Raw genomic sequence first — 11,802 nt, 5'->3', positions numbered from 1 at the left:
CACTCACGCCGACAGCTTCTGGATTTGCATCAGGAAGCATGAGGATATTCGCAACACTGATGTCACGATGCATGACTTCAGCGAACTTCCATGCGTCTTCATGGGCTTCAGACGTGAGGTGAGTGACTGTATTTGGAAGCTACAAGCCGCGGCCCACCTATGAGTGCGTGTGTCATTACGACCACCAAATCCCGCCCAGTGGGGAACTCCAGGAGGGAGATGCCAATTTCTTCCACTACCAGACGGTTATGAATGTACTTCGGCATTTTCTTGTCCTTGTCGAACTCTTGTGCACATGTCTGCTGGGGAGAGTTATCTTGCCCGATAACATCGCCCCCGCATATCGGTGTCGCGATGTGTCTGACTCGATTCCTGTGCAATTGCTCGTAGACCTTTATCTCCGACTTTGACGTTTCGTAGCGCCAGGAGTCCCTGAGGAAAACGAATTTCCCAGTCTTCATATCGTAGGCGATGTATCCCCGTGTCCCGCGTCCAATCGGGGAATCGGTGTGATGCTCGGGTTTACCAACGAGGAAGTAGCGGCCCCCAAAGTCCGCGCTGCCTGTCTCGTTTCTGCTATCCGAAGACGCGGGAGTATGAGCGTTGGGAGGCGTAGAAGAAGGTGTATAGCAAGGAGCAACGCCGGCTTGGACACTCGAAGACAGAGAGGATGAGTCTGTAGGTGCAGAGGTCGAATCTTGGCCAGCGCGGCGCCACGCCTCTACGGACACCACGTCCTGTTCGCGCATCCTGATCTTCTGGATCTGCCACCCACAGGTCATGGCGGCAGCGATGCGCTTACGACGATAGTCGCTCTCCGGCAGAGCATCCCTGGCTACATTCATCGACATGATTTCGTCACCACTGGCAGGCACTACCGTTGGGTCATATCCACGCTGCTCGGCAGTCATCTTGCTCAGCCTGTAGAGAAACCGGTACATCGGCTTGACTTGCTCCGAGTCCGTAAGGTCGAAAGCATTGGTGACGACTGCTCCAGCTCGATCCCAGCGCAGCAGGCGCGCTTCGACCCCAGTGATGACGATCATGAAGCAGAACACCCTATGTTGGTGATTAAGAATCGTCGCAACGTGGTCGGCGATCTGAGCCCTTGCCTTTTGCTGCAGCTGTCCACCAGGAAAGAAGTACCCACTGTTTGCCTTTCCAAATGGTGCTGTCGTAGCGGACAACTGCAGCTCAATCGGGACACACGTCCACGTCCATCGAATATCGTGTTCGATGGGCATGGGCTTGCGTCGTGCGAGGGACTCCCTATCGGTATCATCTGTATCCCCAATATGATAGGCCTTCACGGCTGTTTTATTTGTCGGGTAGATGACCACATCTTGTCTCAACTTGCGGTCGACAGGACCTTCCGTGGAGTCCGGAAGGTCTGCCATATATTTTGCAACAAGGTCATTGCTCCCATGCGAGTTTATCACCGAGTCTACGACAAGGACCTTGGACGAAAGCATGATTGATACGCAACTGGACAAGAGAACAGCCTCAGCACTTACAACCTCCTTCCCCATCTCCGATTCTCCTGATAGGAGCTTTTCCCGGGAGAATGGACGAAATTTCTTCTTCTCTTCGTCGGTAGGGTCATCTCCAGGTGCATAGCGCTTGACGAATGCATTGACTTCGTATTCTTGCAGGTGGTCCGTCAAGCCGTCACCCATATCCTTGCAGCAGTCAGAAAAGTTCGCTTTGCTCTTCGCAGAATATGTACCACGTGTGGACACACTGCCAAATTTCAGGGGCGACGACTTGAGGTGAGATATGGGTGGCGATGGCCTGGTCTGTGAAGAGGATTCAGGAGCCGGTGATGAGTCGGGAGGAGATGTATAAGAGCTTGAGAGCTATAAGAGCTTGAGGGATATTGAGCGCGCTGAAAGTCGCTATGAATAGACATGGCAGAGTGGTGCCAGCAGCATGGACTTACGAAGGATCAAGACGACGCGATGATATATCAGGCTGCAGCTACAAGTCTGCAGCACGGGATCCTGCACTTTTCTCGTTGTCAATTCAATCCACGGGTGGCTTATCGCATAAGTTACTCACGCTCTCAAAGGTGATCACAGGTGTCGATCAAGGCCTTGGGTGCCACAAGGCATGTAGTTCGCGAGGGCGCGTTGTGCCCACGTGACTGATGTTGTACTTGCGTGAACAACGTGACCCGCAATCGCATGAAATGGCTCAAATCAGACGAGGTTCTGTCCCGGCCCGTCCTAAAAAAAAACTAATTAGACGTCAACTGACAATGGACCAGGTAAGGAACTTGCAAGTGCTCACCTCAGTCAAGGCTTACTGGGCATATCATGTTCTCTCTGAACTCCTCGGGATAAACCTCATTGGACCAACGTCGATAAGCGTTCATCAACACGCTCTCCTCGACATCTTGTTGGTATACATGATATACATGATATATCGTAGGTAGGTCATGCTGTCTGGTCGGATGATCACCTCAACGCCATCAAGATAACCCATCGTCTCTTGTCCTGCTGTGTCTCTCTGTCGGCCCTCTCAACATTTCTCGCACGGCGATCACCGCCGTCCACATCCCGTTCTGTCGTTTTCTCGACTTCGAGTCCGGCACCTGTGAGAGTGCCCCAAAATGCCTGAATTGCGTACCTGCCCATGTGCAATCCGACGACTAAGTATATTCGAGCATCGGGGCACCGTAGTGCCATACAGAGCGTCTGAATGAACATGCCGTGCAATTCAGGATCCCACAACGTATCTGCAGCGATCAGCACGTCGAAGCCAGACACATGTGATAATTCTTTGCACTGGGATGTGAAACGAGTAGAGGGGTTATTTCCTCAGGCATACGGCACAGCGTGACAGCTCCTGGATACTCCATTTCGTTGTATGTTGTCCGCTAGAGTGCAAATTAGCTCCTGATAGAGCCGCGCAACAACAATGCTGGGAAGCGCTGCTCCCGTCCCGATTTCCAAGACACGTAATAGTATGGCCGAACCCTGAGCGCATTGCAAGTGCGATCGAGACGTAAGTCCTCGAGATGGTCAGCGATGAATAGGGACGATATCCACAATTGATGATACATGCAGCGCCTAATTGCCTGGCTGAGTGTGAGGCTGCTTTCACCGATAAATGTGATGGAAGATCGTGGGGGTAACGAGATGCGAAGAGCTGCCGACGAATGCCCGACGAGCGTATAATCGTACAAGGTCTGCACAAATTCTGAGAGCAGGTCTTCTGGGTCAGATATATCCGGTTCTCTTAGGCAGAAGGCTCTGAATTAGACGACATCGCAGAATATCGCATGTTCTCAGGACAATAGTTGACGTACTAGCACCGACACAAGCGAAAGGGAATTGTTGTACTGACTTAAAAATTACAAGGCAAGTCATCGTCTGCGTTGCGCAAGGAAATCAGCTACCCGCCTCGAAAGAGCGGACCATTGTTTACGGGCTGTCGCCTTGATACGCCAATACACCAATATACCGGGTTGCTCAAATATTGTAGCAGGTAATCGGAGATGTGATTTGAATGCAAAATATTAAAATATTAGGCTAGCAACAACTCGTTTCGATCGAGTGACCTCGGGGTTATGAGCCCCGCGCGCTTCCAGCTGCGCCATGTTGCTTTGTATCCCAATGCGCCAATATGACATGCTATATTAACAGCTTCACTTGAGAGACCCCTGTATACTCTCGACCACCAGGCAGTGATACGAACGAGGCGAGTGGATATATCAGCCGCAAAGATCATCGTCGACTATGAATCGCGCGCGACTACTAGTACCCACAAGCCCAGTCGATACGATTAGAAGGCCTAGACATTCGCCTGCCTGCCATGAGACTTCTGGATGATCATAGGAGTACCAATGCAGCCAATAACATCAGAATGAAACCACGGGTCTGTGCTATCACAGGCCAGACTGCCTCAATCTTTTACATCGCAGGTAATCAGGTAAGATGAACGGTATGCTGATGATCTGTGTGCAGGAAAGCTTCCAGGTCCAGACTGGTAGCCCATATGCTGAGCGACGAGCACGACACTCACGGCATCCGTCATCGTTCAGTAATAGAGGGCCATATATGTGTATCCACACAGCGGCGCCAAATAGGGAGATGATCGATGAAAGCTGCAATGGCAGAGCACAGCAAATCAGAGCGCATCGTACACCGCGGTACGTGTAAAGGATGTTCGACAGCGGAACGAGCCACGCGTGACGCTGACTCATTCGTCTGGAGACGAACAGGCTACGCGGGTCAAAGGGCTTCGCAATTGTTTTTCCGAGGCCACGAACTGAAGAATGTGTGGTGAGCAGCCGGCGAACCGAGCTGCTGCACAATCGCCAGCAGTATGTTTGATATACAGGACCTCGGGATGGTGGGATAGATTCAGTGGAATGGCCCATGTGGAATGCATGCAATCACCGCGCCAGTTATATGGAATGAAGCGCGTCCCGCATGTCTTCGTTAATCACCAATCAGAGTCCTAACAGACGAGGGTACGAGCTCGGGAGGTAATGTCTGCGCAGCCTATCGGTACACTCGAAGATAAGCTTGTGCCCGCATCTCACACGTAGCCACGTACCTTCTGTATATATTCCTCCCCACCAACCTCCCATCCACTTTGGGCGATCGGTAGCATGTCATTCTCAACAAGCCTCTTCGCCAGCTGACCAATTCCAAGCCGCTCGCCAGTATATTTCCGCCACTGGATCAAATTGCGTAGTAGCTTATACCTGCGAGCAAGGAACCGCTGCCGTGCAGGGATAGCCTCCGGATCGAAACGGGGTGTATTGACCGCCATATAGGACGAGACGAGGGCATCAGTGGCTGATACGGCAACCTCAAAGGTGTTGTATATGGACCTCAACATCATCTGCAATTACACTTTGGATGAGCACAAAACCTAAGCAAAGTGGAACAAACAAAGCAAACCTCAAACTTCAGGTTGTCCTTCTCCACAGAGGCTTCCACTTGCTCTGCTAGATTGGTGAGCCGCCGAGTATCCCTTGCGGAGTATGGATCAAAACCACCGCCTTCCAAGAGCTTGCAGAGGCGAGGGATTACAGCTGTAGATATCATGGCCGACACGAGGTCGCCATCCGGCCCCATGTCCGGCTCCTCGTCATCGTCTACATCGCCGTCTCGACGCGGGCGCGAGTACTGATATAATGAATGGTACCACGAGAAACTGTCAAGCGTTCGACTGTCCTGAAGATACAACATGTGCGAGTGAGCCATTATGCCACAATCGCTTCTTCGAACGACTTACCTCTAGCGGATTCCAACCCAAAATCTCCAGGCGTGCCCAGAACTCCCATGCGCCAACCATACCCAACCCTCCCCATGCACCGGTGTAGTTATCCTCAAAATTGTCTCTCCATTCGCCGAACCATTTGCCTAATCCTCGGCTTGGATCCCGGAACTCCTCCGCTTTCACATCCGCCATGACCTCCTTTGCGTCGCTTGCTAACCTGCCCATGGCGGTGTCATAGTCTGCCGCATCTGACGGCGGAAGCGACGCGTCGGTGGAATACCCCTCTTCCTCCTGCCCCCGAGCACGCCCGCTTGCACGCCGCAGTATACGCCGCGCACTGCGGGCATTTAACCGGCCACGGCGGGCGGCGGGGGAATTTGCCTGCGGTATGACACGGCCAAGCTCATCGACTTCCTCAGGCTGATCTGGCGCATAGGGCAGAGAGCCGAGAAAGAGCGAGAGGTCGTCCCCATCATCTGCTGTCCGTCGCTGTTTGATCATATCTGCACGCTCTCTCAACAAGGAGACGTGCTCGTCCTCGAGTTTCTCTAGTGATGGATACTAGAATGTTGGTCAATACAACACGTTGCATAAATGTAGCACAACCAGACATGCCTTCTCATCGAGGAATGTGGCGACACTCTCCACCCACTCTCTGAAAGCTGCAAACCAGCTCCTCTTATCTTCTGCTTTAGTGATCATGTCGCGCATCTCCTTCTCGCGCGTCTCAAGCTGCTCCTCCTCGCGTTCAAGAGAAGCCACTGACGCAGCGTTTTGTGCATGAGATGTAGTAAGAGCGGTCAGAGACTGGGTGAGTCTTGCGACCGCTGCGCCCAGTGTTGGGATGGGTGTGATTGCAGGTACTACAGACTCGTCAGAACGGACGTAACCGCTTGAAGCATGCACATACTTGGCGCGGGCTTGTATGTCGGTTTGACCGCCTTCTCATTCATATCCTCCGCACGAAGTCCTCCGCGGCGCAGTTGTTCCTGCTCCCATTCCATAGTCTCCTCGTCTTGCTCTTCTCTGCATACATTGATCAGGACCACTAGGACTCTGAGGCTCACGTGAACTTACGCGTCAACGATCATCTCGTTCATTTCTTCCCGCCGTTTGCGAGCTTCCACCTTGCGCGACTTCTTCCCCAGCGCTATTCGCTCTTGTGCGCTAGTGTACTCTGCGAATTCTGCAACGACAATCAGCTGTGTCCAGAAAGTACTACAAGTACAAGGGCTATACCGTCGTCCGCGTCTCCCAGCTCATCCTCCTCACGCATAAGCCTACTTTCGGGGTGAGGTCCTTGAGCAAAATCGCTGCGCTTTGACACCGATAGTGAAATATAATCTTCACTTCCAGTATTACCCGCCGCACGCAGCCGCTCTCGTTTCTGCTTTGCGGCTGATACAGCGGACCCTGATGGGATCATGGCCTCCGGCTCAGCCTCTCCTGACACGGGAATATGAGCTAGGTGGATTGCATGCAATGAAGAGGCCTACCAGATAAGTCAATGACACTTGACATTGTGGACTGTAGCATTGACTCAGTATCGACAGACATGTCGGCGTCGTAGGATATGTCTCCATCCGTATACACGGACGGTCGCGCTGTCGGTGTGCTGGCTTTAAGCTCCGATAGATAGGCCGCATCGTATTTTGGTGTGCTATCGGTCCTTGATGTCATGGACAGATCTACAGACGATGGAATAACATTGCTTGATTCCAGTCAGTCTCTACATGTAGTTCAGGAAGCATTCAGACTCACCCAGACAATGAAGGGTGTCTCCCAAGCGTGATCTTCTTGCTCAGCTTTGATTTCTTCACCTGAAAAACTTCCCCTTCCCCTTCCTACTTCCCTCCAGCCATTAGTAATTGTCCGCGAGAGCGGTATGACGTCTCACCTCATCCCCACCAAAGCTGAGCTTCGACTTAGGTTTTTCGCGAGTTTTGATCTTCTTCTTCAATTTCGTGGCAAGTGTACTGGGTGACTCCTCCACTTCCACATCAGCAGCCTCTCCGTCGGCTCCGCTCTCAGCAATGTCCGGAGTCGATGTGCGACCACGTTGAGCAGGCTTCGCCTTTGTTCGCTTGAAGATGACGGGCGCGTCTGCCATGATTCTGAATTAACTCTATTTGCGTTTTGTATCTTGTATACGCGCTACAAATGCGCCAGTAGAAGTGTCCCGGAAAGAAGACGGAGAATGTCGTGGATGACCGAGAACACGGTGCGAGGCAGGACCCAGGTGAAGCGTCCATGTACGCAGGTATCACGTGGAATCATTGTGTGGGCGCCTGTACGACATTATACTAGGACCCAGATCGACATAGACATCCTTTTCCTCCACCGCACTTACCTTGCCATGTCTATGTTTGACAAGCTCAAGAAGGGCGCACAGAAGGCCGGTCAGCAGGCCTCTGTCTTTATCAAGGACGGCTCTAGCAAAATTGCAACCGAGGGCCAGAACTTCGTGCAGGGATTCAGTCTACCAGGGGAGGCAGAGAAGGCGGCGAAGATTCTCGCGAGCTTCTTGGGTGAGAGTAGCTATCCCACTGCTGATGTGCTAAATGTACTGAGAGCTGTCAAAGCTGATCCAGAACACCCCGAATCTGCCCTCAACTCGATACCCAAGGTTGTCCTGCAGCGCGCCCGAGGTATGTCATTCACGCCGCGTGGTCATCGCCTCTGACGTTTCGTGCCTACCCTCAGGACTCGCTGTATTCTCGGTCATAAAGGCAGGATTTGTCTTCTCCGGCAAGGCAGGCTCGGGGCTCGTCATCGCCCGTCTCCCCGATGGCTCTTGGTCGGCACCGTCCTGTATCGCTACCGGTGGCGTAGGCTGGGGCCTGCAGATCGGTGCCGATCTCACCGAGTTCGTCGTCGTGCTCAACAGCGAGGATGCAGTCCGCGCGTTTTCCATGGGCGGGAACGTCACTATCGGCGGTAACATCAGCGCTGCAGCAGGCCCGATTGGGACGGGCGGCGCCCTGCAGGCGAGCTTGGCACACCCCGCCCCGCTGTTCTCGTATTCAAAGTCGAAGGGTGCGTCTGTATCAAATTACCGGATACTATAGTATCGATCATGCATTCTTAGGTCTCTTCGCTGGTATCTCACTGGAAGGCACCGTGCTCATTGAACGCAAGGATGCAAACCGTGAGTTCTATGGTTCGCCAGTGCCTGCCGCCGACATCCTCGGCGGACGCGTACCTCCTCCAGAGGTCGCCTCGAGGCTGTACGAAGTCATTGAGGCCGCCGAGGGTGTCGACGAGAGTGGCCTCCCGGAGAATGCGTACGTGCCCACTGCCACCGGCGACCACATGGATATCCGCGGGGGCGGAACCGTATTCGATGCCGATGGCCATTGACAAGCTCAAGCTACCGACGAACAACATGGAGGATGGAATAGGAACGACATGTTACGTGTATGATCTGATGCTATACGAGCGCCGTAGTGAATATCTGGTCTGGAGTAAATCGCTAGGATGACCTCTCCCATCCTATGTACGTCTGTACAGTACCTCACTGATTGTAATGAACTATATCAATTTAAGAACGAGTCTATCACAAGCATGAATCAGTCTAACGTACACAGTAACACGAGTGAGTCCAATCTAAGGCGGCGTCCAACTCTGCCCGACATCAGAAGAATTGGTCCCAGAAACCCTCTGTACCATTCGTGCTTGCGGCGTACTTCTCAATGCCGAGCAGCTTGATCATCAGGTTGTAGATGTTCACGTTCTCAAACGTGTCCATCACGTACATGTCGTCGGATGTCGAGTGCCAGCCCTTGTTCGGCCGCGACACTAAACGCGGGAGGAGCGACTGCGCACGGGTCTGCTCGACAGCTTTGACGACCGAGGAGAATGGCCCGTGTGCAACAAACATGGCATGCATAGACGACTCATCGTTATCATATCCGTGGTTCTGCACGTATGTCAGTATGATGTTTGACGCCGCCTGCAGATATTGTGGACTCACGCCCTTGCTCATACCCGATCCGTTCTCGATTCTGTTCGTGAGGGCGTATTTGACATTTGGCACGATGTAAATCGGTGCAATTCGATAATTGTTTGAAAAATGCCAACGGCGGGGCATCGTATCGTGAGTGTATACCTCAAACTTGCCACCGCTAGCCTTGGATGCCGCCAGTAGCATGTCAAGGTAAATTTGTGCATTGGCTTCCTGCTTGAAGCGTAGGCCCATAGATGGCCAGCCTAGACATGGAGTGTTCATTCAAATTGAGCCACGGACATTAAATGGAGAGGGACTGCATACCATCCTCATGGTCTATTTTAGAGAAGCCATCGCCGAGGATATCGTCGACGTAGATCCACTCCGGGTTGCTCGTATCCGTCATACCGTGGTCACTCACAAACACGACATCGACAATATTAGTGAGGTTGCGTGCCTCGAGCGCATCGTGAAGATCTCGCGCGAAGATGTCGACCTGATGCAGAACATTCTGTTGCAACGGAGTATGCTACAATCAGATGTTTGCACGCGCACTTCGATAGAAACATCACCTCACGTTCACGAGAGTGGAGTTAGGCCCAGTGAGATGGCCCGCCTGATCAAGAGACGGCTCATAAGCTGTCATGAGCAGTATGATTATTGAGAATGACACAGGGCGATTTAGAGTAATTACCCATAATTAGCTGAGGTCTTTCTTCTAGCGGTAAGTCAATCCACGCCGTGATCTGATCGAGCTTCTCCTTCAGGGGCACACGATCCTATGCACTTGAATGTTAGTCTTGAATTTAGGAGTTATTGTAAGTCCCCACCCTCCAGGGAATGAAATATGTTGGAGACACGCCAGACGTCGTCACGGGAGGCCCTGGCCTGTTAGACAATGCAAATTAAGAGTGAGATAGCGAGGTCGCCCGACCATTGAACATAGCATACCACATCAGATTGGCTGTAATGATGCCCGCTTTTTGAGCTGTTTCCCACATCTAGAGGAATAGAAGCAGCGATGAGACGCGGTACCCAATGTCAATGTCAATGACCAGACTTGCAGGTTCGCCAAACCACCATGATGAGTTCCAAGAGGTAGCGGCGCTGTTGTAATGAAACTCCTGTCCCGTATATGGGTCCCAGAAGTTCTGTTGGAGGAAGCGATATCAATTCATGATGCAAATGCAAGTAGAACTGCTACATACGTTCGCGACAATGCCGTGCGATTCGACATATAACCCTGTCCTAGAGAAGAGTCAGAAGCATGCGGTCGATTGTGCACTAAGATATCTTACATTAATGCCCAGTGATTTCTTCAACAGATCATATGTCAGTAACTAACAGCCATCCAAGCATTGCAGTCACATACGGGAAAGTCAGCGTCTAAATCAAGTAGTTAGCGACCAGGATGTACTATATCAATAAACAGCTCACAGGGAACACAGGCTTCATTGACTTCGCGCGAAGCCCCTTCTTGCTTATCGCAAGGAGATGTGGAGTGAGACCTCTGTCGAGGTAATCCGCTCTGCGATTACGTAAGCTCCGAGTACCAGCAGCACTTGAAATCTGGACGCACTTACCGGAGGCCATCGATGGAAACAATCAAGGCTGTCTTCCTAAAGTCATGCGTACCATTGCTTCTAAGTAGCCTATGGTCGAAGTCGGGCCTTGGGCGCGACGAAGGTGCGAACAGACGAACACCGACGACAATCCCAATGACGAGCAAGACGAGAGTAGTGCCAGCATATACAATAGTCCTGAGTGACAAAGACCACCAAGGTCTTGAATCGTCGTCGTCGTAACCTTTCGTGCCATTGGATAAGAGCCCCCTCCGTTCCTCCTCCGAGCTGTTCCCAAGCTCCTCTTGTTGGAGAGATCGCGTGTCACTCACATGCTGGTCGTTACTCATGACAGGCGGTCAAGTCGAGACGAGGCAGCGGAGAAAGCGAGACGGTGCAGAACAGCGACTGTCTCGGTGGCTGCCAGCAAGAGAGTTGCACACAGGATCGACATCACCGGTGCGGTGCTCTCGGTATGCCCATGGTTCCGCTTACGTAACACGCCCATCTTATATAGCGAGGTAACCAATCTTGGCTTCCTACTATCATATGCGCACACATGTAGCACTAGCCCTCTGTCTCCAAGCTCGCTGACACGGGCTGTCTCTATTCCTGTGGTCTTGCTGCATTCTATGAGGCAGTGTATCATATGGAACGTGCTGGTTCTCCATTACATCGGAGAAGTTGTCACTTCCGGTGATCTCTCAATTACACAGTGAGCGTTATCCGAGTAACGACCAATTCAGGATGTCTACAATCAAACTCCGTGAGTTCTCAGTATCGTCACTGCACGTTCCTCGCTTGACTATTATGCACGATGGTGATATCCTACGCTTCTTCGGTCGGGTAGGCGGGCGAATGATTGCAGAACTCAATCATATCACTACAACAGTTCATGTGAAATGTGCAGGCTTCTCAGAACAATACTGCAGTGTCCAAAAACAGTGTGAAGACAATACCTCATGCGAGCTGCATGGAGACCTGCTGTTTCAGCCGTGTCATCGGGACACCTGCTGTTTGAGAGTCGCCGGGTGGCGCATGCAGCGCTTGGGCCAATAT

At 52.1% G+C, this 11,802-nt stretch overlaps 5 protein-coding genes and 1 non-coding gene across 6 annotated transcripts; 1 reads left to right on the top strand and 5 right to left on the bottom strand.

The window, feature by feature from the left end:
• Position 1: 1 nt before the first annotated feature.
• Positions 2 to 1,397, bottom strand: POSPLADRAFT_1149619 (hypothetical protein; the record flags this gene model as incomplete). The annotated part of the gene is made up of 2 exons (XM_024486326.1): positions 2 to 126; positions 158 to 1,397. Coding segments are annotated over 2 exons (1,365 nt in total), but the record flags the coding sequence as incomplete, so codon positions are not given.
• Positions 1,398 to 2,456: 1,059 nt separating this feature from the next.
• Positions 2,457 to 3,371, bottom strand: POSPLADRAFT_1048187 (hypothetical protein; the record flags this gene model as incomplete). Its single annotated transcript, XM_024479459.1, has 4 exons — positions 2,457 to 2,786; positions 2,835 to 3,013; positions 3,106 to 3,216; positions 3,311 to 3,371. The coding sequence occupies 4 exons, from the start codon at positions 3,369 to 3,371 to the stop codon at positions 2,457 to 2,459; spliced, it is 681 nt and encodes a 226-aa protein (XP_024336485.1).
• Positions 3,372 to 3,534: 163 nt separating this feature from the next.
• On the bottom strand, positions 3,535 to 3,607 carry POSPLADRAFT_t105. Its single transcript has one exon. It is a non-coding gene; the product is annotated as a tRNA-Met (tRNA).
• A 938-nt stretch (positions 3,608 to 4,545) lies between these two features.
• On the bottom strand, positions 4,546 to 7,345 carry POSPLADRAFT_1149367 (hypothetical protein; the record flags this gene model as incomplete). Its single annotated transcript, XM_024486293.1, has 10 exons — positions 4,546 to 4,854; positions 4,914 to 5,189; positions 5,251 to 5,796; positions 5,842 to 6,098; positions 6,146 to 6,261; positions 6,313 to 6,421; positions 6,475 to 6,681; positions 6,750 to 6,946; positions 7,003 to 7,079; positions 7,133 to 7,345. The coding sequence occupies 10 exons, from the start codon at positions 7,343 to 7,345 to the stop codon at positions 4,546 to 4,548; spliced, it is 2,307 nt and encodes a 768-aa protein (XP_024336484.1).
• A 246-nt stretch (positions 7,346 to 7,591) lies between these two features.
• Positions 7,592 to 8,789, top strand: POSPLADRAFT_1183364 (hypothetical protein; the record flags this gene model as incomplete). The annotated part of the gene is made up of 4 exons (XM_024488997.1): positions 7,592 to 7,763; positions 7,818 to 7,883; positions 7,939 to 8,271; positions 8,324 to 8,789. 4 exons carry the CDS (start codon positions 7,592 to 7,594, stop codon positions 8,593 to 8,595), a joined length of 843 nt encoding a protein of 280 aa, XP_024336483.1. The 3' UTR covers positions 8,596 to 8,789.
• Positions 8,790 to 8,869: 80 nt separating this feature from the next.
• Positions 8,870 to 11,093, bottom strand: POSPLADRAFT_1183361 (hypothetical protein; the record flags this gene model as incomplete). The annotated part of the gene is made up of 13 exons (XM_024488996.1): positions 8,870 to 9,154; positions 9,209 to 9,444; positions 9,506 to 9,692; positions 9,759 to 9,820; positions 9,876 to 9,960; positions 10,012 to 10,069; positions 10,133 to 10,182; positions 10,237 to 10,332; positions 10,390 to 10,429; positions 10,480 to 10,497; positions 10,554 to 10,567; positions 10,619 to 10,709; positions 10,765 to 11,093. 13 exons carry the CDS (start codon positions 11,091 to 11,093, stop codon positions 8,870 to 8,872), a joined length of 1,551 nt encoding a protein of 516 aa, XP_024336482.1.
• Positions 11,094 to 11,802: the final 709 nt, after the last annotated feature.

The sequence above is a fragment of the Postia placenta genome (genome assembly GCF_002117355.1).
Source record: "Postia placenta MAD-698-R-SB12 unplaced genomic scaffold POSPLAscaffold_11, whole genome shotgun sequence".
NCBI lineage: Eukaryota > Fungi > Basidiomycota > Agaricomycetes > Polyporales > Adustoporiaceae > Rhodonia > Rhodonia placenta.
Note: the sequence above shows the minus strand (reverse complement) of the source record. Positions and strands in the feature narration are given on the sequence as shown.